This window comes from Asterias amurensis, chromosome 13, assembly GCF_032118995.1.
Source record: "Asterias amurensis chromosome 13, ASM3211899v1".
In the NCBI taxonomy this organism is placed as follows: Eukaryota; Metazoa; Echinodermata; class Asteroidea; order Forcipulatida; family Asteriidae; genus Asterias; species Asterias amurensis.
In genome coordinates, this window is record NC_092660.1 from 18,705,077 (window position 1) to 18,728,484 (window position 23,408).

Sequence of the window (23,408 nt, forward strand, 5' to 3'; positions counted from 1 at the left end):
AAGCGTTCTGTAACCGTTTGTTATAAAATGCATAAACAAATTATGGGTAGAAAGATGTTGTAAAAGTATAATACAATGATCTACACAAATATGCCTCGAAATTGCGTGGTTTTCTTTTTACTTCGTCGACTAACACGGTCGGCCATTTATGGGAGTCAAATTTTTGACTCCCCCATAAATGGCCGACCTTGTTAGTTCGCGACGTAAAAGGAAAACCGTGCAATTTTGAGTGATACTTGTGTGGATCATTATATTCTACTTTTAAAACATATTTCTAACCATAATATGCATTTCATAACAAAAGGTTTCAAACGCTTTTTATAGACCATCTCGTCAGATCCAAGGCAACGTACGTGTAGGCCTAGATGTTAAATTTGCATTGGGGTAAAGCATATTGTTTACGTTTTTACCAATTCACAAATAAGTGTTAAAAGCACTCACTGTAACTCAATCCCTAGTATTGTTTACTTTCCCACAACATGTGGCTCAAAGTAATGTCCATAATGCATCAGCTGTGCTGCCAACATTTTATATTTTGTGAAACCATGAGGGAGGATTTGTATACAGCTGCAATCGGGGAGATGTTAAGAGTTACCTTCAGTATATAGGAAACAAAATTCCACAATAGAGAGATTTTAAAATTTATCATTAGCAGAACGTATTAATGGAACGATTTTGTTAATTTTCATGAGGAACTGTCTGTAAGCAGAATTAGTGAAATCTGATGAATATTCAGCATTTGGCTGCTATGTCTTTTCCCCAGTTACGTACATCTGGTTGCAGTTATAATTTGTCTGCTATTGTCTTTGTACATGAAATAAACAGACCATGAATAAATTCAGCAAGTTAAAATTAACAAGTCTTCACTGAGCAAGTCCCAGACCTCGGGTTGCAGTTATAATTTGTCTGCTATAGTGCTTTGTACATGAAATAAACAGACCAATAAATACAGCATGTTGTCTTCATTGAGCAAGCCCCAGTTAAAACCTCTCAGATCATCTTATGGTTGCAAGTGTATTTTGTAAAAAAGGGAAATGAACAACACATCATGTTTTATTAAAGACACTATGGACACTATTGGTAATTGTCAATAACTAGTCTTCACAGTTGGTGTATCTCAACATATGCATAAAATAACAAACCTGTGAAAATTTGAGCTTAATCGGTCGTTGAAGTTGCGAGATTTAAAGAAAGAAAAAAACACCCTCGTCACACGAAGGTGTGTGCTTTCAGATGCTTGATTTCGTGACCTCGAATTCTAAATCTGAGGTCTCGAAATTAAATTCGTGGAAAATATTTGTTTCTCGAAAACTACGTCACTTTAGAGGGAGCTGTTTCTCACAATACTTTATACTATCAACCTCTCCCCATTACTCGTAATCAAGAAAGGTTTTATGATAATAATTATTTTGAGTAATTACCAATAGTGCCCACTGCCTTTAACAAGTCTTTAGCGAGCAAATCCCAGTTTAAATACAGACCTCATGCTACAGCTTTAATTTAACTGCTATACAGTGGCTTTTGTAAAGGAAATAAAACAAACCAAAGTATAGCAAGTTAAAATTAACAATTCATCAAGGGAACAAGTCCCAGTTGGGTGACGGTCATAATTTTCATCTCGCATTAAAACCAATAAAGACAAATCGTGGCGGTAGGGTCAAATAGGCTGGCCCTTCTCGTCGTACCGCCGATTGACGTTTATTAAAGACACTGGACACTATTGGTAATTACTCAAATTAATGTGCACCATACAAACTTACTTGGCAATGAGCGATGGACAGCTGTTGATAGTGCAAAACATTGTGAGAAACGACTCCTTAGTGAAGTAATGTAGTTTTTGAGAAAGAAGTAGTTTCAGACTCAAATAATAGTTGAATTTAATAAAATACTTCACTTGGGCGTGGAAGTCGTTTTTTTAGGTATCTGAAAGCAACACAATGTGCAACAAGGGTGCTTTTCTGTCATTTCTCTGGCAACTTTGATGAACATAATTGAGTCCAGCAAATTGTCATATCAGGGTGGTATTTTATATATATGTTGGGATACACCAAGTGAAACTTTATTGGTCTTTGACAATTACCAAAAAAGTGTTTGAAGATGCCAAAAGACCATATTCTCACTTGGTGTATTCATCTTGCTCTATGGTGTATCCCAACATGCATAAATAACAAACATTTAGAAATTTGGGCTCAATCGGTCGTCGTCGACGTTGCAAGAAAATAAAGAGAGAGAAAAAAAACACCATTGTTGCACAATAATCTGTGTGCTTTCAATGCCTGGAAAGCCTGCTTCAGCTCTCAACATATTCAAATATTTTATTGAGAAATAATCTCATAGGTTTTGTATGCTAATATAATTTTGAGTAGTACCAAACGTGTCTTGTGCCTTTAAATGATACTCAAGACAGCAAACATGTCTGGGAGGCCATCAGCACAAAGGGCGACCCTCCCATGGGTCATCCGCTCATATCATACCGAGCAATACATCTAATTGTGGCAGACACAGCTGTTGTTTTCCTAATAATAATAATAATAATAATAATAATAAAAAGGCTACATTGATCGCTTCAGCTCTTAAAGGCAAAAGCTGGGATACACCAATTGAGAATATGACAACCAAAGTGTGCAGTGCATCTAAGTGCGTAATGCCCTATGCCCGAAATAATTGTAGGCGAATTTAAAGACAGTGGACACTATTGGTAAATGTCAAAGACCAGTCTTCTCACTTGGTGTATCTCAACATATGCATAAAATAATAAACGTGTGAAAATTTGAGCTCAATCGGTCGTCGAAGTTGCGAGATAATAATGAAAGTAAAAACACCTCAGGCGAAGTTGGGTGCGTTCGGATGCTTGATTTCGAGACCTCAAATTCTAAATCTGAGGTCTCGAAATCATAATCGTGGAAAATTACTTCTTTCTCGAAAACTACGTTACTTCAAAGAGAGCCGTTTCTCACAATGTGTATTACTATCAAACCGCTCCCCATTACTCGTAACCAAGAAAGGTTTTATGATATTAATTATTTTGAGTAATTATCAATATGATTCTCAGAAAGGCGAGTTTGATAACTCTACTAGCCAAGAACCCAAATGGTTAGAAGACAACTCTCTAAGTGCAAAAGAGTGAAAAGGCACTCTTTGTAAGAGCCATATGAGACACAATTCTTTTTCGACTGGTCTTCCACTCTTTTAAATTGAAGTTTGCATCTTTTGAGTGATTTTTTCACTCTGTCCTGGAGTGAAACCCCTCTAAAAAAGTGAAATAACCACCACTCTTTTTAAAGAGCCATGTGAGGGACTACTCGAAATGTAAAAAGTGGTGTGTTTCGCTTTCACATTTAGAGAGAAGAACGGGAGTTCCAGTTTTTGTTCCTTGCCAATTTCAGGGGTACATTTCTTCTCACAATCTAAAAAGAATCGTTGCCGCGGTAACGCTTCTCAAATTCAAATTTTGGCGGGATAACAACTGATATCTTTTTACATATTACCAAATTACTTCTATAACGGGACTTGAGCCATTGCACGGCGAGGTATCAATATATATTTGGTTTGCGGTTAACACCACGAGTTGGTCAGGCGAAGTTGCAAGAGAATAATGAAAGAAAGAAAATCACACGCTTTGCACAAAATAATGTGGAGCTTTAACTAGACTTTTTTTGTGTGTGAACAATTGTCTCTTTCTCACAAACTTCATTACTTCAGAGGGAACCGTTTATCACAATGTTTTACTATCAACTAGCTGTTGCAACAGCTCTCCACTGCTTGGTACCAATTAATTTTTATGCTAACAATTGTTTTGAGTATAGAACTTCCCATGGTGTCCAGTGCTTATAACACAGTATATGGAAACTTGACACTCGTTAAAAGCTTTCATGGCCTCGCCTTTTCGGCGAAACCAATCATTTTCAGTAAAATTGTTAGCCTTCCGTATCCAAAACATTTCACCGAAGTGGACTGGACGCGGGTGTGAGTTTACACGGAGAGCTTTTAACTGATGAAATGGAGTCAACAGGTTGTCATGGCGACGGGCACAGGAAAAACATTACACGCGTTTTTAATGCTAATGGTCGAATGCACGAGATTTGACCTATCGCTCTGGATTTTCGCTTCTCAAAGCAGATTTATTTCCAAATTCTTGTTTTTATTGAAATACAGCAATACACCTTTGCCTGTGGATATTGTTATTTCAAGTAAGATGGTTTTGATGTAATTTGGCAGTTTTAGAGACTGGGAGAGCTCATATTGTGAAAACACATCACACCTTTAAAGGAGCCGCTACTAATCTTATTACAAATTATAGGCTAAAGATGGAAGGGACTTCTGCTGTGATACCTGTGTTTACTCCGATGGGATTTCTCGGGACAATGGCCCTGGGCCAAATTTAACTTAAAAGCCAACATTTTGAGTTGGACACAATGCGGCAAACTATCTTCTTCATTGTTTTCTTAAAAAGAATTATTTATAAAACAAAAATATCAAATGCATAATCGGTTTGCGGTAACACCATTTGCTGTGTATGTAGATTGTGCTCTTTGGAGACTATGTCTTGCTTTTTATTTTTGTCCCTACATACTTGAAGGCAACAAAAGAAAGGGAAAACTTGTGTAACAGAAGCTGGTCTAACAAAACTTACTTGGTAACAATCAAGGGAGAGCTGCTGATGTGACCAAACATATGCATGAAATTACAGACCTGTGAAAATTTGGGCTTAATCCATTGTGTGCGTGAGCAAAAAAAAACTGTGAAAAACCATGCACAATTATTTTAAGCATGCAAACACATTGTCCTATAATGGGGAGAGGTTGATAGTACAACACATTCTGAGAAACGGCTCCCTCAAGAGTGACGTAGTTTTCGAGAAGAGTAGTTTTCCACTAAAATATTTGAATTGGATTTCGAGACCCCAGAATAAGATTTTGAGGTCCTGAGATCAAGCATCTGAAAGCACACAACATCGTGTGACAAGGGTGTTTTTTCTTCCATTATCATCTTGCAAAGTCGACGATACACCAAGTGAGAAGACTGGTCTTTGACAATTACCAAAGGTGTCCAGTGTCTGTAAGCTACTTGAACACACTGGGGTCAGACGTAGGTATCAGATCTGGGTCGACCCAGGGAAGCTGATCGAATGCGCCCAATAATATATAAAGACAACACAGATAAAGAGACATATGAATTAAAACTGCACAACAGATGTTCTTTAAAAATATTAATTTATTGTATTATAATTAAAAAATTGCATACCATGTGGATATGAACATTATGATATACAGATTAGTTCTATTTGGTTTAGAAAAAATGGTTTATACTTGATATATTAAACAGTTTTTGGTATGTTTTTTTTCAAAGTTGAGATCATGTCTCAGCTGAACAAAGTTTCCAAAGACATGGCTTTCCATGAAAACTTAAGCAGAACTTTGGTACATGCACAAATCCTTTAAGTTGAGGGGTTTCATGGCTTGGCGGTCTAGGGTGGTGGACTCAAGCTCTGTAGTTTACCGATTGTGGGTTCCAGACCCGGTCTGTCAGTCACACAACACTTGTGTTCTTGAGCAAGGCGCTTTACCATAAATGCTTCTCTCCACCCGGGAGTACAATTGGGTACTGACGAGAGCTTGGGAGTAACCTGGGCTGGAATGGCATCCTGTCCAGGGGTTAGAAATATTCTAAGTTGTTTAATGCCTAGAAAACCGGAGATAAACACTGCCCTGATAAGCCATTGACCTGGTACAGACAGGAGATTAGTGCATTGAACACATAGAATTTAAGCATAGAATTCCATGCTAAGCAGAACAGTAAGCAGAGTTGTGAGATTGGGCTGTACAAAAGAAGTACCGGTCACCTAGTTTGAGTTCATCATTTCTTCTGCACTGGTTTGAAGAAGGAATCCAAACCCGTTTGCTTCTTAACATCTCCCGTCTTTTTGGAGTCAAACTTCATCTTTTTGGAATTCACCTAAAAAAAAAAAACACATACAAAAACAACTGTAGTTGAAGCATATGCTTATAAACACCCGGTACACAGGCTTTGGGAGCAGTAAGCGAACATCAATATCTAATAATAATAATAATATTAATAACAATCGTTTTTTTATTTCGCTCTTTTCATACTCAAAGGCTTCTCATTACCCCTGTAACTGGGCCATTTAATTAATTCCTTAAACAATCTCAGCTCCCTGGGTAGTATACAGCCTGTGCAACAAATATGCGCTACTAAACTAAATCAATCACAAGAACCATCTCTGCCCTCACAGGTACCAATTTACCCCTGGGTGGAGAGAAGCAATTATAGTTAAGTGTCTTGCTCGGGGACAGTGGTGTCACGATCAAGACTCAAAACCACATTCTGTTGGAACAGAAACACCAGAGCTTGAGTTCGGCGCTCTTATTTCACTCGGCTACGACAAACAATAATTTGACCAATCGGCTGTCATAACACCGGTTTTGGACTCGCAGATCAAAACTAGTTGGTTTTTTCTTAAACATTAAAAACCATAGGATTTTCATGAAAAAAATTTTTTTAAGGAAAGTTTATACTGAGTCATCTGTGTGGAAAGCAGTGAATATTTCCATTTTTAATCCCGATGTTGAGCAACCCTTTAAATGCACTGAACACTATTGGTAGTTACTCAAAATAATTCTTAGCATAAATTTTATGCTAAAAATTACCAAGTAAGTTTTTATTAGAACCTTTCTTGGTAATGAGCAATGGAGAGCTGTTGATAGTATAAAACAATGTGAGATAAACAGCTTCCTCTGAAGTAGCATAGCTTTTGAAAAAGAATTTTTCACTCAAATAACAAAAGACTTCAGGCCTGAAGCCTTTTACTATGCATCTGAACCTAAAAAGTTGTGCAACAAGGGTGTTTTATCTTACATAATTCTCTGACAATTTTGATGACCATTTGAGCCAAAATATTCACAGGCTTGTTATTTTATGCACATGTTGGGATACACCAAGTGAGAAAATGGAGAATTAATAAACATGAACAGTGTCTTTAAGATTAAATTAAAACAATGATTTTTTATGAGGAGCACATCAATCTATCTTTATTACACTACCTTTGGCGGACTGAGTGATTTTAGGTAGGCACTAAAACATTTCTTCATCGCTGTCGAGACAGCTCCAGACCAGAAGTCCTGGGCCGTGAACCACTTATAAGACGGACTACCAGCCATAGGAGTAGTTTCTTTGATGTCCTGATCATAAGCAGTAAATGTCTCAACGCAATACGTCTGCTCAATGTGAGAAAATATGTGGACCACCTGGCAACAGAAAATTGAGAAAAAAATAGGGTATAATTTTTAGGTTCCTGAATATTCCGATTATATCCTGATGTTTTGAAACCCCTATGTTCCGACATTTAGACTGAAGGAATTGTTGCATACGGCAGTTAAAGGCAGTGGACACTTTTGGTAACTACTCAGAATAATTGTTAGCATAAAAACTTACAGCGGTTGTACTTGGTAACAAGCTGTCGATAGTAAATAAAAAACCACGAGAAATGGCTCCCCCTGAAGTAACATAGTTTTTGAGAAAGAGGTAATTTCTCACTCAAACATTAAAAGACTTCAAGCCTGAAGCCTTTTTTTATAAGGTATCTTAAAGCACACAAATTTGTGCGACAAGGGTGTTTTTTTTCTTCTTTCATTATTCTCTTGCAACTTTGATGACCAATTGAGTCCAAATTTTCACAGGTTAGTTAGTTTGTGCATATATTGGGATACCAAGTGAGAATACTGGTCTTTGACTAGACTTGTGGACAAGTCGTTAATGGTCCCAAATGCGGTGAGATAGTCAAGTTGTCACTGCTCTCGCACGAACTGCTGGTTGCAAGTCTAGTCTTTGACAATAATGTAACAAAGGTTATAGTGATTTTAACACTGGACAGTTTATTTCATAGGTTGTACCAGACACGACGTAAGAAATATAACGGTAAGAAGTATTTTGTCTGCTCATTTTGTTTGGACCACGGAATGTTTTTGGACCACCTGGAGATCATTTTGAATGACGGAATTATTGCATTTGGGGGGTAAACAACAACGTGTTTATAGTTTGCACTATACGCTGCCAACGTAAGCAACAGGGAATGGCAATGTCAATTGCCATGAACTTCTTTCAAGGCCATCCCAGGGGACCTTGGATAGTTTTGTTTTCCCTGCTGGACTCCAGGAAAGGACTGAGTAAACAAGGATTCGTCATAAATCAATCAGGAATGAGATTCGATGAATGTTGTAATTACTGAGAACTTGCCGACCAGGTGGCCCAATTTCATAAAAAATAGGCTAAACACAACAAACTTATGCTTATCAGCATGACCGGGGCCCAATTTCATAGAGCTGCTTAATCACAAAATTTTGCTTAAGCAAAAAAATCCTTGCTTAGTAAAATCAGATTACTGGCCAAGACTCCACTCAATTGTTATGCTAAGTAAACAAAAGCTAAATACCAGTCACAAGCAATGTATATGGCATGAAATTTGGGCCAGTAACATGTGTAAAATAAGCAAGCTATTTTCGTGCTTGAGCACATTTTTTGCTTAAGCAGCTCTATGAAATTGGCCCCAGAGGCTATCAGCCAAAATACCATATCCAGGGGAGGCAACTTTTTATTTCAGATATCAAATAATAAACCACAATGAACACTGATGAATGTATGATTTGGGGTTTAACAAAGTCAAATTGACTAAAGCTGGATTTGAACCAACAACCTACTGGTAATATAGTGACGTGCCGGTGCTCTTCCAACTGAGCTATCTAACCCATATGTATGTTGGCAGCCTCTGTATTTTGTCAATATCTTTACTTCGGGTTGCCAGTCAGAACTCATACAATGGTTAATTTACCAAGTCAGTTTCCCCTGTGGTTTATTATTTGATATCTTTATTAGAGGCTGAGTATTTGTTTTCCTTCTCAGAATTGCTTACTGGAGGGATTTCTCTACACTATTTTATTAAATGATAAACTTGTGTAACTGTTGCGGTAAATGCCGCCTGTATTTCTGCCATCCACCAATTTGCAAAATTTACGGCTATGACGTTGGGAAAAGGCTATTCATACAACTTAAGTGGACAAAACTTCAATGGCTTATGGCAGTTGTATTTAAAAAATTTCTACGCCAATTACACAACTCCCAAAAGATTTTTTACACAGATTTGCCTCGATGCTCTCTGAGGTGATTGTGTTGCATTTTAGCGAAAAAGGGAACTGAGGACTCGGGGGAAAGTTTGTCAGTCAAACAAAGAACATAAAAAGTGTGCTCCTACAAACAAATTATCCACACAAGAAATGTGTTAGAGAGGAGTTTTTCATGTCGTGCCAAAATCAGTACAATAATTTCCCAGGGGGGAATATGTTGTTTATCATGCATGAAAAGTCAATTTAGTCTGTCATGTTTTTTTATTATATGAAATGAATTATCCACGTGGCTAGAAGGTGCACACTCCCTTGGCAATAGTAAAGCAGGGCAGAGTGTGAAATGCTGCTTTTAATAACGGCTTTCGTACATATCCCCTGCTTCACAGTGTATCACTACCTTGTGTAGCATGTAAATATATTGGTGTTACAAGGGTTGACCGATGAATAAAGACAAAAAGAAGAATAAAGTGAGCGGGGACCCTCCTTTGATTTGGTTATATCAGGAACTTTATTGAAGATTACTCCTGGGCTAATAACAGAAGGAGCTCAAAGAAGAAGTACATGGGAAAACTGGATCAGGCCAGTGTAAAAATATGTTACACTGTGGGAGCCAGAACAGCAGAGAACAATCTACGAAGACAAGCGCTTTATACTTTCGAAGGGCATCTCAAAGCGCTTAGGCATACAGTATTTTCTGCAAGGTATGTGGGGCTGGTTTACAAGGTGCTGTGGCGCAATGCTGCCAATCCAGCCAGGAACACCGAGGTGGAAACCCCTTCTCTTTTCGGTTACTGCACCGGGTTCTTTTACGTGCGTTACACAACACATGGAACCAACGGCTTTACGTCCTATTCGAGGGACAAAGCAATGGTTAAAGACACAGGTGTCGCGACTGGGACTCAAACCCACACTCTGCTGATCAGAAACACCAGAGTTTTAAATTTGATTCCACGACACTTCCATAATATAATGAAACTAGTGTCATTATATTGGGATTGGTCAAGCTTGGTCAATGGGGGTTGGTTGTGCTATGGAGCTATAAAAAGTATAGCTCCATGGTTGTGCATACCACAGTGCTGATTTATGAGCCTGCGTGCATGGTCAAGAAGGACATTATGACGTACAATGACGTACAGAACTTGAAAATAGGGGATTAATTGCATTATTAATGGGGTTATAAGGTTGGAATGTTTTGAGGAATTATAACTATTGAAATAAATTCTGGTAATGGCAGCTGGTTTTGGGGGCTTACTCTCTAACATAAGGCTTTTGGACCGTATGTACGAAAAGTACACAAGTCTTATAAAGTTTATGGAATTACCTATATTAAATATCATATTAAATTGCCTTTAATCAAAAAAGAAAAGGTAATCTTTATTTAAAGGCAGTGGACACTATTGATAAGTACTCAAAATAACTAATAGCATGAAAACTTACTCGGTAACAAGCAATGGAGAGCTGTTGATAGTATAAAACATTGTAAGAAACGGCTCCCTCTGAAGTAACGTAGTTTTCGAGAAAGAAGTACTTTTCCAAGAATTTGATTTCGAGACCTCAGAACAAGATTTAGAGGTCCCAAAATCAAGCATCTTAAAGCACATAACTTTGCGTGATGAGGGTGTCTTTTTCTGCCATTATTATCTCGTAACTCCGACTATCAATTGAGTTCAAATTTTCACAGGTTTGATGTTATAATAGACCAAGAGAGAATACTAGTCTTCAACAATTACCAATAGTGTCCAGTGTCTTAAACAGGTACAGACAATTATTTCATCAGTGGTTTTGTAGTTCTACTAAATTGTTTTGTCGTGTTATTTCATAATTAAAATTAGCCTTTGAGACAGACTCTGCATGAGGTCAAAATGTAAGGCCATTAATTTTGTTTTTCCTTTTGGTTGGTAAGCAGTTTTCAACAGCTTTCCATTTTCTTATTTCTTTATCCTTAAAGAGATTACCGATACACACAAGCCAAAACTAAGACATTATTTTTAACAAACAATAGGGTTTTAGCGGACAAAATTGGACATCGATGCCGAAGACAAAACGTCTTGAACCCAAGACATGATTGAAGAAACTGAGGTTCAACGAACCGACATGACTGCCCCAGACAGAACAAATTTTATTTGCTCCATTTTCATAGTAGGTATTATGCAAGGCGGCGAAGCGCGTCATTTTAATCTCAATTCAAGGAGTGTATTTCCATCAGCTGACGTCTCGCATCAATCAAACCTCGTTAACTTCAATGTGTCTACCCAGATGAGCCTTTAAGGGCTTTAAAGGGGCAGCCGGTCACCTTGGGTTTGGTGACAGTGCTTAAAAGTATAAAAGTATTTTAGGAAGATTAAAATACCTCAGGTCAAAGGTGCTGCCTAAAAAAGACACTGAACACCTTTGCTATTGTCAAAGACCAGTCTTCTCAATTGGTGTATCTCAACATATGCCCAAAGTAACAAACCTGTGAAAATTTGAACTCAATTGGTAGTCTAAGTTGCGATATAATAATGGAAGAAAAAACACCCTTGTCACACGAAGTTGTGTGCTTTCAGATGCTTGATTTCGAGACCTCAAAATTGAATTCTGATGTCTTGAAATCAAATTCAAATATTTTAGTGGAAAATGTTTTCTTTCTCAAAAACGTTTCTTCAGAGGGAGCCGTTTCTCACAATGTTTTATTCTATCAACAGCTCTCCATAGCTCGTTACCAAGTAAGTTTTTATGCTAACAATTATTTTGAGTAATTACCAATAGTATCCAGTGCCTTTAATTAACAGCATTCATGGAAGTATTATAAGAATATTAAAATAGCTCAGGTGCTACGTTTATAATAATTATCGTTTTTTATATAGCGCCTTACACACCCAACAGGCGTCTCAAGTGCTTCCAACCGCTGGTCACCCGGGCCATTTCATACCTCCCTTAAAGGATTTGGGTACTTTTTTCAAAATGTCCATAGATTTACATTAAATTTACAGGGTTTGAAGATAATGATAGTGGAAAGCTTCCCTTCAAATCTTACTTACTGAGGTGCTGTAGTTTTTGAGAAATGAGTAAAACAATGTCATGAAAGTACGTTTGTTAATGATTAAAATAATTTTCAACTCATGAGACGAAAATTATTTTCATGACATTGTTTAACTCATTTCCCAAAAACTACAGCACCTCAGCACAAAGTATTTTCAGGGAAGCTTTCTACTATCATTATCTTCAAACTGTGTAAGTTTAGTGTAAATCTGTGGACATTGTGTTTTTTGTCCTACAAAAGTTACATAGACCCTTTAAACCATCTCAGCTCCCTGGGGAGTAAATAGACTGTGTAACAAATATGCAATATTAAGCTAAATCAATTGCAAGTACCACTTCTGCCCTCATGGGGACTCATTTACCCTTGGGTGGAGAGAAGCAATTATGGTTAAGTTTCATGCTCAGGGACACAAGTGTCTGATGAGTAACGACCGGGACTCGGACCCACACTCTACTGAAACAGAAACACCAGAGCTTGAGTTCGGTGCTCTTATCTGCTCGGCCATGACACCCCACAATGCCTTCACTGCAGTAACTGAATCCTTCTACAGAGGGTGTCAAAGTCTGTTTTTGTGGCAGAGTCCGTATGAAAGAGGAAAAAATATTACAAGTCTCTGACCTCAATTTCAAGTGTCATAATTGTGTATTTATTTGAAACTCTTCTGGAGTGAAATTTGAAATCTGACGCCATTGCATGACATGGGTATTATCCACAAGGAGCCTGGCTTGTAAAGTAGAATGCACTACCATCCTAACTTTTTACGAAGCAATGATGTTCAAGTGCCTTGTTCAAGGGCACAAGTGTCATGACTGGGATTCGAACCCACATTCTGCAGCTGACAACACCAAAGCTTGGACTCAGTGAACTAGACTGCTTAGCACTGGCACGCTCTAGAACGCAGGGTCATGGGTTTGAATCTCAACTGAGTAGTTTAGTTTGTACATTTGTTTCCAACTGGTCTCAACAAGCACAGAGTCGAGCGTTTATCACAAATAGGACAACACAAAAAATTAGAAAGTAATTTAGTTTTCTTACTTCACCAACTGAATGCCTTTCTTTCTCCACAGAAATCTTCATTTTGAGTTTGTCTCGTAGTAAACCATTGATGGCTTTTTCCCTCCTGGGCATAGGCCAGCAATCACTGTCCATTGTCACACTAGGAAACTCCCACAGGCCAGCGAGTAAACCTTGCAGAAGAAAGAAAACAAACCAGAAATTAATTATCTTGTTTTTAGTCGGCCAAATTACATTTCAAAGGGTGAACAAAGAAAACTTTACTAGTGCAGGATCTGAACCTGGAGTCTCATGGTTTGTGTGTCGGTGCTCTACTACCAACTGAGCTGTCTAGCCTTAAGTTGGCAGTCTCCCTATTTTGTCAGAGTATTAGTTTAGGGAAACGCCAGTCATAAAGCCATTCAACATTAACCAGACGTATTGCCAGGGATCACAACAAGTTCATGATACAACCTGGGCATTTCAGATCCTAAAGGGATGCAACTTGGTGCATATCAAGGAATAAAAAACAAAGAAATTGACTGGGTAAATTGGGGCAATAAAGACAAATTTACTAGGGAGGGATTTGAACCTGCGACTTCCAGATAACTTGAGGGTGCTCTACCAACTATACCATCTAGCCCTGTGTTGGCAGTTTCCCTATTTTGTCTTATCTTTATTCAGGACATTAGCTAGAAGTCTTAACCAAATCTTATCAAGTCAATTTCAACAGGTTTCCCTCCTGGTTGATTTTTTGCAGAAAAAATTGAGCCAAAAATAAACGGAGCTATCTTTAATCATACCAGTTTCTGGTCTCTGTACGAGTAGATAGTCTGGTTCCTTCTTGCCATTACTCTTCTTTTCCACTATACAAACTGCCGTCTGCAAAAATAAAAAACGGCAAATTAAACAAATTTTTCTCATGTTGGACTCAAGGTTGGGCTCAATTTCACTCAAGTCCCAATTTCATTGAGTCACAATTTCATTAAAGGCCTTTTCACACTATATGAATGTCTATGTCGAAATGTACGGCTTTTGACACGAGTGTCAGACTTCTCAACATGGAGTGGGAGCTCTCAACCCTACTACCGAGCAGGGTTAGTTTTGACATGGGGCAAGCGCTCTACACGGTTTAGTGCCGTGTTGAAATGTTCCAGTGAAAAAGGTTCACTAGTTGACATGTGTCGGACCTGTGTCCAACACAGTTATTTTTCACAGAGCTGCTTAAGCACAGAAAAGTAACTAAGCAAAATAAGGTTACCAGGCAAAGTTTCATTTCATATTTGCCATCTGTGACTGTTTCCTGCTCATATTTGCTTAGCAGAAAATGCTGAAGCAATTCTTTCTGCTTAAGCAGCTCTATGTATTTCAGCCGCTTCAGCAGAAAATTTTTCCCAACAATTGTACGCTGAGCAGAAAGGAGCAGTATACCAGTCACAAATTGTGTTTGTGGCATGGTATTTTGGCTGGCAACCTTATTTCGGTAAGCATAATTTTGTTGTACTAAGCTACTTTTTCTGCTTAAGCGGCTATATGACATTTGCCCCAGTACTAAGATCTTCGTAAGACAAGTTGTCGATATCACCATAGTGATTTGTATTGTGACGGCACAGTTTTCTTAGGAAATTAAGATTGAAAAATAAACCAAATGGGCAACAGAATGGGAACATTTTAAATTGAGGTTGAACAGGGTTGAACAAACAACCTCCCAGTTAATGTGCCGAAGCTCTACCTACTGAGCTATCTAGCTCTATGTTAGGGGTCCCCCTATTTTGTTGATATCTTCGTTCAATTTCAACTACTAATTTCCATTATGTCAAAACGGGACCCGACTATTATTCCCCCCAACCTCGGTTTGGTGACATTGGTTTGAATGGGAGACTGCACCATGACCAATGTCTAGTACCTGTTCTTGTCGAGGTGGTTTCTTCTTTGGCTTTCGAGGGTAGTTCAGAACCCCCAGTTCTTCATCATATCCTTCGCTTGCCGGTATACAAAGCTGACAATTATCAGCAGCTGTCAAATTTAGGAAGAGAGAAACTCATCATTGTTATATTCCACCTCAAAAGTAAATAACAGGGCCTAATTTAATAAATTTCATAAATTTCATAAATTTTGTTAAAGGAACACGTTGCCTTGGATCGGTCGAGTTGGTCTTTGAAAAGCGTTTGTAACCGTTTTTTATAAAATGCATATGGGTAGAAAGATGTTGTAAAAGTAGAATACAATGATCCACACAAACATGCCTCGAAATTGCGTGATTTTCCTTTTACCTTGTCGACTAACACGTCGGCCATTTATGGGGGTCAAAATTTTGACTCCCATAAATGGCCGACCATGTTAGTTCGCACAGTAGAAGGAAAACCACGCAATTTCGAGGCAAACTTGTGTGGATCATTGTATTCTACTTTTAAAACATCTTTCCAACCATATGCATTTTATAAAAAACGGTTACAAACGCTTTTGTTTTGACCAACTCGTCCGATCCAAGGCAACGTGTTCCTTTAAGCAGGAGATACTGTTCGACAGGTTTCTTTGCTAAACAAAGATTGAGTTCAGCACCAGCTACAACAATCAATTCAATTCAATTCAATGAACATTTATTTCCACAAAGGGTAATCACTTAATAAGAAAACAAAACAATAGATACAATAAACTAATACGTGGAGGCATAACCCAGGAAGCCGAAGCTTATAAACGGAATGCCTTAAACAAACAAAAATAGACAATGCAAACTTAACGTAATTTGGGCTGGTAAACTGATTCTGCTTAGTAATACTAATCTCTGTTTAGCAAGTTGTTGTGCTTACAGATTTATGAAATTGGGAACTTAATCTTGTTTATAATATGATAACAACAATATCGTTTGCCCAGGAGTAAGTTTGTTTAGGGAGTTTGTAGGGGTTTCATAAAAATGATTTTGCATATTTTGGAGCTCTTGTTAATTGAAGTTTATTAAATCAAGGTGATCTCCAAAGTTAATTATTGGTATCGGTCCCCCCCCCCCCTTCAATCACTTTGTTTAGTCGGGAAACAATTTCTTAACACCATCAGGAATGGGTTAACATTCATTCATAAATAACCCAGACAGTTTTTCTACTCCTATTGGTGGAGATTGGTCATGTGGGGGTGTTTAAACGGTTGATGATGACCAGTGTTTATAACTGGCTGGCTTCCTCGTGTCAGGCGCGTAACATTATCACGCTGAACGCTCAACTCATAGCTAAGAGTAACAGCGCATAATCTACTTCTACGCGCGCGCGTAATCTATTTCTAAGCATGCGCGCGTATACATAACCCACGCGCAACAAACAGACTCTTCACAGAGTTTTTTTAAAAAGTATTTCAAACCTTGGAAGTTCAACTGTCAAAGTGTCTGTAATTGTATTTTTTTAACAAAAGGGCATTTATGAATGGGAATAAAAGAGTAGTGACTTGTTCTTAAACGTCCGTTTAAAACCTTGCAGGGTCTTTGCCGTGCGCTAAAGGCGAAGGCTCGGGCCTTTATCACACGGCAATTCGACCCTGCCGGCTTTAAACGGCCGTGTAAGAACTCGTCACTACCCTTTTATTCCCTTATTTACTGACCACATTCTATGTCGGGCACAATGTCTTCCTGCTTCACCCTGAAGGAGCTGAATTCCTCTTTGTGTTTTTCTTCATAGTATGACTGCACTCTATCCTTCTGCAAAATCAAACCCCAATGGTAAATGTTTTGATTGAATGAGTACAAAATACATGAAATCAATATACAACTTGTTGGTTTCAAAGGCATGCGCTTTAACAATTAAATTAATCTTTGAATATGAATTTGGTTTTATTCTTTTCACCAATTTGTAATCACAGGGTTAAGAGCCATTGTTGACACAAAAGTCTGAAATAAGGAAAAAGGGGGTTGGACATACTCCCAGTTGACTTATTCTTAACTAACTAAAAACATTGGATATAATAACAGTCAATACAGTATAGCACACATTCTTAAAAGCGAAGCATACGTTTTTTTTTTAACCATTCCATTGTTGTAATATAAATGTTTACACAACAAACTATCATGTCAAAATTTCAAAAGGTGGTCGCGTTTTTGAGAAAATCCTTAATAGGAATACAAAATCTGATAAGCGTTACTACATTAATATCAGATTAAAAATTGGGGCATAAAAACTTATAGTTTTGTTTATACATATAACCACGTTACTTTGAAGTGAAATGTTTCTCAAAATGCTTTATACTATCAAAAGCTCCTGTAGGCTTCTAACCAACAGATGTAATGTCATAAATTTATAGAGTAATAACCAAACGTTTGCCTTCCCTTAAAAGATGCATGTATGACTAACAAAATATTTAGATATTTTCTTACATGATGGTAGGCCCGGCAGAGCTTCTTGATCGGACATTTGTCACAAGAGGGCGCTTTGGTTGTACAGATCGTCGCGCCAAGTTCCATCATAGCTTGGTTGAAATCACCCGGACGCTTCGCATCCACAAGAGTATTGGCCAGTGACCTGGTAATAATAATAATAATACACAACTTTTTTTAAGCGCTCGCCTATAAGCGCACATTCAGTATTTTCCTGCAAGGTATGTGGGACTACGTTTTTGAATTATGAGACCTACTCCTTTTACATAGTACCATGTAATGGTTTACAAGGTGCTGTGGCGCAATATACTGCCGATCCAGCCAGGAACACAGGGGCGAACCCCTTCTCGTTTCGAGAAGTGCACTGTGATATTTTAGGTGTGTTGAATAACACACGGGACCAACGCCTTTACAAAGCATCACGGTTAAGTGACTTGCTTAAGGACACAAGAGTCACGGCTGGGGATTCGAACCCACACTCTCTGCTGATCAGAAACACCATAGCTTGAGTACGATGCTCTTAATCACTATAGGTAACGACACACCAACAGAAGACTGAAGTATGACAGGTTGGTCAAGTCCGTTAGAAATGGCGGGAAAATACATTATTTGAATGCTTACCAGATTGTTGACTGCACCACTGCACTGGTGGAGTCAGCGCCAATGGCCCTCGCTCTCGCCAGCACTCTAATAACGTTGCCATCTACAACTCCAGTTTTCTGCCAAAAACAAAACAAACCGGTTTCCACATGTGAAAAAGGTTCCAATTTTAGGAGGCCAGAAACAGAAAAAAACAAAAATCACTCTTTACACTCTAAAAATCGCTCTCTCTAAGACCACATTCATTTAAAGGGAGTTTCTTCTCAAAATGTTATACATTATCAACAGCTACAGTACCTACCAGGTAATTTTTTATGGTCATCATATTTGGAGTAATTACTAAAGGTATACCCTCCCTTTAACTGTGGACACTTTTGGTAATTGTCAAAGACCAGTCTTCTCACTTGGTGTATCTCAACATATGCATAAAATAACAAACCTGTTAAAATTTGAGCTCATTTGGTCGTCGAAGTTGCGAGATAATAATGAAAGAAAAAACACCCTTGTCACACAAAGTTGTGTGCAATTAGATGGTTGATTTCGAGACCTCAAATTCTAAACTTGAGGTCTCGAAATCAAATTCGTGGAAAATTACTTCTTTCTCGAAAACTATGTCACTTCAGAGGGAGCCGTTTCTCACCATGTTTTATCAACCTCTCTCCATTACTCGTTACCAAGTACATTTTTATGCTAATGATTATTTTGAGTAATTACCAATAGTGTCCACTGCCTTTAAAAGGATAAGTTAAAGGAACACGTTGCCTTGGATCGGACGAGTTGGTCAAAACAAAAGCGTTTGTAACCGTTTTTTATATAATGCATATGGTTGGAAAGATGTTTTAAAAGTAGCATACAATGATCCACACAAGTTTGCCTCGAAATTGTGTGGTTTTCCTTCTACTGTGCGAACTATCACCGTCGGCCATTTATGGGAGTCAAAATTTTGACCCCCATAAATGGCCGACGTGTTAGTCGACGAGGTAAAAGGAAAACCACGCAATTTCGAGGCATGTTTGTGTGGATCATTGTATTCTACTTTTACAATATCTGTCTACCCATATGCATTTTATAAAAAACGGTTACAAACGCTTTTCAAAGACCAACTCGACCGATCCAAGGCAATGTGTCCCTTTAATAGGCAAGTGACACTGGTTTCAGACAGGCGCACCAGAGTCCGCCCAAACCAAATAGATTAGGAGAGACTCAAGGACAACTCAAATAAATTTGGTTAGACAAGCAAGTTTTACATAATATTTACATTGCCTCGGCTCATGACAAGATCGACATCTGACACCAATTCAAGGCGCTCCAGAGTTGTTCTTACCGACTGCAACAGTCAATCTTTCGAATTCTAGCGCGTCCAGTCGCTCCCAACTCAGGCGTCAGACTTGTCATGTACTTAATTCAAAATTTGGTTGGTTACGACTCTGGAGCGCCTGTCTGAAACGGGTCTTTAAGCAGACAATTATTCTGATTGATTACCTCTTGAAAAGCAATGGATGCAACAGCACCGGCTGTGTACCTGCCGACACCAGACAACTGTTTCATGAGTGATTCTGCATCGTTTGGCATGACTCCCCCTAGAGTCTCTACCACTTTCTTAGCTCCTTCAAATAGTCTCCTCCCCCTGGAATAGTAACCTAGACCTGACCACATTTCATTGACTTCCTGAAAGAAATGGCAAAAGACATATCTTTTATTACCCCATCACATTATTTGCAGAGCTGCCTTCATTTTTATCTTGCAATTAGGGATATATTGTCATGGAGATATTTAGAATGAAATCGAACCTAATACAGAAAACTTAAAAAAAAAACTGTCTGGAAATAAATAATAAGCACTTTGAGGCGTCCCTAGATCATGCAATATCTAAAAGTTGGTTATTATTAATATTGTAGGAGTATGAGAGTTTCCTAGTGGGACGTTCATATAAACAAACAAAACAAACAAACAAACAGACAAACAAAAACATCAAGTAAATTGGGTGAAAACAAGTTAGTAGCTTTACCTCAAGTGTTGCAGATACTGCAAGGTCTTCAAGGGTTGGCCACTTCTGTAAGAAATGAGGCACAAGGGGGAAATTATTGTCAAGATGAGCATTTTAATCATTTGTCTTAGAAGTGACGTATGACCTTCCACACTAAGTCATGTACACAATACTTAATAAGTCTAAAAACAATTACCCACATTTGCCCATGGCCTTGGTGCCCCTTAAAAGATTCCCACATACCTCAAGATGTTACCATGAAAGTGGCAAAATGAATAATGGCCTTGCCCCTTCAACGATGAAATTCCAGGCAACTAGCCTCTGGTGCCCTGGTCTCGGCTGTGGTGCCCAAACTTCAATTGTTTCCCATCACTGTACCTCAAGATTTTACCAATGAAAGTAAATGCCCTTTCAATAATAATAATATTTGAGTTTATATAGCGCTTTTTCACTCCCGAATGGGTGTCTCAAAGCGCTTCAAATTATTACCCCTGGTCACTGGGCCTTAATTCACTCCTTAAACCATCTCAGCTCCCTGGGGAGTATACAGCCTCGTGCAACAAATGCACTACTCGGCTAAATCAATCACAATAACCATCTCTGCCCTCACAGGTCCCCATTTACCCCTGGGTGGAGAGAAGCAATAATAGTTAAGTGTCTTGCTCAGGGACACAAGTGTCACGACCGGGATTCGAACCCACACACTGCTGAACAGAATCAGCAGAGCTTGAATTCGGTGCTCTTAACCGCTCGGCCACGACACCCCAACCCTATAATATTTTAGAGAACTAATCTTGCTTCTAGTTCTACTCACCGTCATCCATCTGTTGTAGTAGTCGATAACTGTCGCTACTTGTGTTTGCTGTAACATGATCTCTGACACCCACACACCATAAGCTCGTTGGTTTGGGTTTGGATGACTTGCCTTTAAAAGCAAAAAAATTAAGGGGAAAAAAACGTCATAACACTCTGGTAAGGACTAGAGCAAGCTAGTCAAAATGTTGAGACCATAAGAACTCACAAAGGTTCCTCAATCCACTAAGCGGATATAATAGTTCTGGCCGATTTCCTACATTCTGCCCAGGTACATAGTAATTAAAAAAGGAGGACAGTTCTTTTTAGAAGTGATAAGTTTCGCCCGAATTCCACAACATGTACTCCACGGCAGTAGAGAAGTGTCTCCCGAATTCCAAATAATCTACTCAGTTAGAGCAAGACAAGTTCTCAAAAGAACATCATCTACCAAGCAACATTACACATGGTGTTACCGCTAACCAATTGTTCATTGATACCTGTAATACAATGCACTGCCCAAATCCCTCATGATCTTTTTCAAACAAGAATTCCTTTGATAAAGGATATTGACAAATCTTCTGGTAATATTTTAAAATTATTTGCAGGAACTTTCTATATCGTATTAATAACAAAAAGAAAACTGATTTACTAGAGAAAGACTCGAACCAATCCCTCCAGATTAACTTTCTGTCAATATCTTTTTAACTTTTTTGTCGATATCTTTGCTCGTTGGTTCGAGTCCCATTCTAGTAAATTTGTCTTTGTCTGACTCCAAATCATTTAAAAATGTACCCTGTCAGTTTCCCATCTGGTTTATAATAAAAATATGACAAAAAAGAAAACTTAATCTTTACCCATTTTCTCCAAGGAAGGTCTCGTTTATTTTCATCATACCATTGTAGCAGATTCAGCCTAAACCGTCTGACGTCTTCAGATTCAGTAAAGAAATGGTAGGAATTTGGCTCCTCAATTCTATCTGAAATACAAAATTTGCATAAACCATTTTCATTTTATTAGGGAACTTTAATTGGAAAATCTGTAAGTGTATGGACAATTTTGAAGAGAATCAAGCATTACTCAATGTTTTTAAATGCCAGACAACTGGACCGTTGGACAACTCGACAGTTCAGACAACTTGACTGTTCGGACAACTCGACGGTTCAGACAACTTGACTGTCTGGACAACTCAACTGTTCGGACAACTCGACGGTTCAGACAACGTGACTGTTCGGACAACTCGACGGATTCAGACAACTTGACTGTCTGGACAACTCAACTGTATGGACAACTCGACTGTTGGGACAACTCGACAGACTCAGACAACTCAACTGTTCAGACAACTTGACTGTTCAGACAACTCAACGGTTCGGACAACTCAACTGTTCGGTTTTGACAACTCAATTTGACTGTTTGGACAACTTGACGGTTGGGACAACTCGACGGTTCAGACAACTTGTCTGTTTAGGACAACTTGACTGTTCGGACAACTCGAGGGTAGAAACAACTGGACTGTTGGGACAACTTGACGGTTCAGACAACTCGACAGTTAGATAATTTGACTGTTTAGACAACTCGACGGCTCGAAAAACTTGACTGTTCAGTTTGGACAACTCAACTGTTGCGACATCTCGACGGTTCAGACAACTTGTCTGTTAGGACAACTCGACTGTTCGGACAACTCGATGGTAGAAACACTCGACTGTTGGGACAACTCGACTGTTGGGACAACTCGATGGTTCAGACAACTTGACTGTTCAGAAAACTTGAGGGCTCGGACAACTCAACGGACTGTCCGTTCAACCGTCAGACAAGTCGACTTTTTATCAGACATCTCCACATAATCTTTTGCTTATTATAAAAAATTAAAGATAGCTCGCACTCGAATCAGTTGAGGAAAAGTTTCGGTATCCTGCCACCACTTTTTCATTCATTATGAAATGTAATAATTTCTAATATCTAATTTACCTAAATGGAATATTCCTTTTTCGTTTTATTATGTAAAGGTTTATTTATATAATGTGTTGGCAGGATACGAACAGTTTTCCCAAGTTAGCATGTAACTTACTACTTGGTCCCTTAGAAAATTAGAGTTAGACTCAAACCAACAGTAAAACTAAAAAGCATAACATTCCAACAAGTCTAACAAAATGACAAACTATCGATCAATGATTATCACCTTCATGTTTGATCACTTCCTGCAACTTTCTCTTCTTCGAAACTTTTTCTTCCTGATCCTCTATTTTCTTCTTGCAAGTTTTTCCATTCTTCTTGTCTGAATCTGAACCTTCCGAAGAAAGTGAACTTAATTCTCGCACTGCTCTTGTCGAAGTTGGCTTTCTCTTCTTTCCCATTGCGTAACAATAACTTATTAAACTGTCAAGACGCTTTGTTTTACGAAGAAGTCCGATCATCAACAAAAATATGGTCCTCAAATTGTGACACTGGCCTGTCACACATCAGTGACACACACACTGATCTCAGTGTGACACTGAACTTGCAGAACTTATGCAACACACG

At 38.5% G+C, this 23,408-nt stretch overlaps 1 protein-coding gene across 1 annotated transcript; it reads right to left on the bottom strand.

Annotated features, from left to right (window-relative positions):
- Positions 1-5,265: 5,265 nt before the first annotated feature.
- Positions 5,266-23,407, bottom strand: LOC139945920 (adenine DNA glycosylase-like). Its single transcript, XM_071943435.1, has 13 exons — positions 23,068-23,407; positions 21,746-21,867; positions 20,911-21,021; positions 20,118-20,162; positions 19,592-19,777; positions 18,131-18,228; positions 17,510-17,654; positions 16,741-16,837; positions 15,059-15,168; positions 13,956-14,034; positions 13,195-13,346; positions 7,062-7,265; positions 5,266-5,955 (listed from the first exon to the last, which is right to left on the bottom strand). Exons 1-13 carry the CDS (start codon positions 23,300-23,302, stop codon positions 5,857-5,859), a joined length of 1,683 nt encoding a protein of 560 aa, XP_071799536.1. The 5' UTR covers positions 23,303-23,407; the 3' UTR covers positions 5,266-5,856.
- Between the last annotated feature and the right edge of the window lies 1 nt (position 23,408).

Coding starts and splice junctions, on each gene's coding strand:
- LOC139945920 (XM_071943435.1), bottom strand. CDS start 23,302: ATGATCGGACTTCTTCGTAAAACAAAGCGTCTTGACAGTTTAATAAGT. Junction 21,868..23,067: donor GGAAGTGATCAAACATGAAG/GTGATAATCATT, acceptor TTTGTATTTCAG/ATAGAATTGAGGAGCCAAAT. Junction 21,022..21,745: donor ACCTTCCTTGGAGAAAATGG/GTAAAGATTAAG, acceptor TTGCTTTTAAAG/GCAAGTCATCCAAACCCAAA.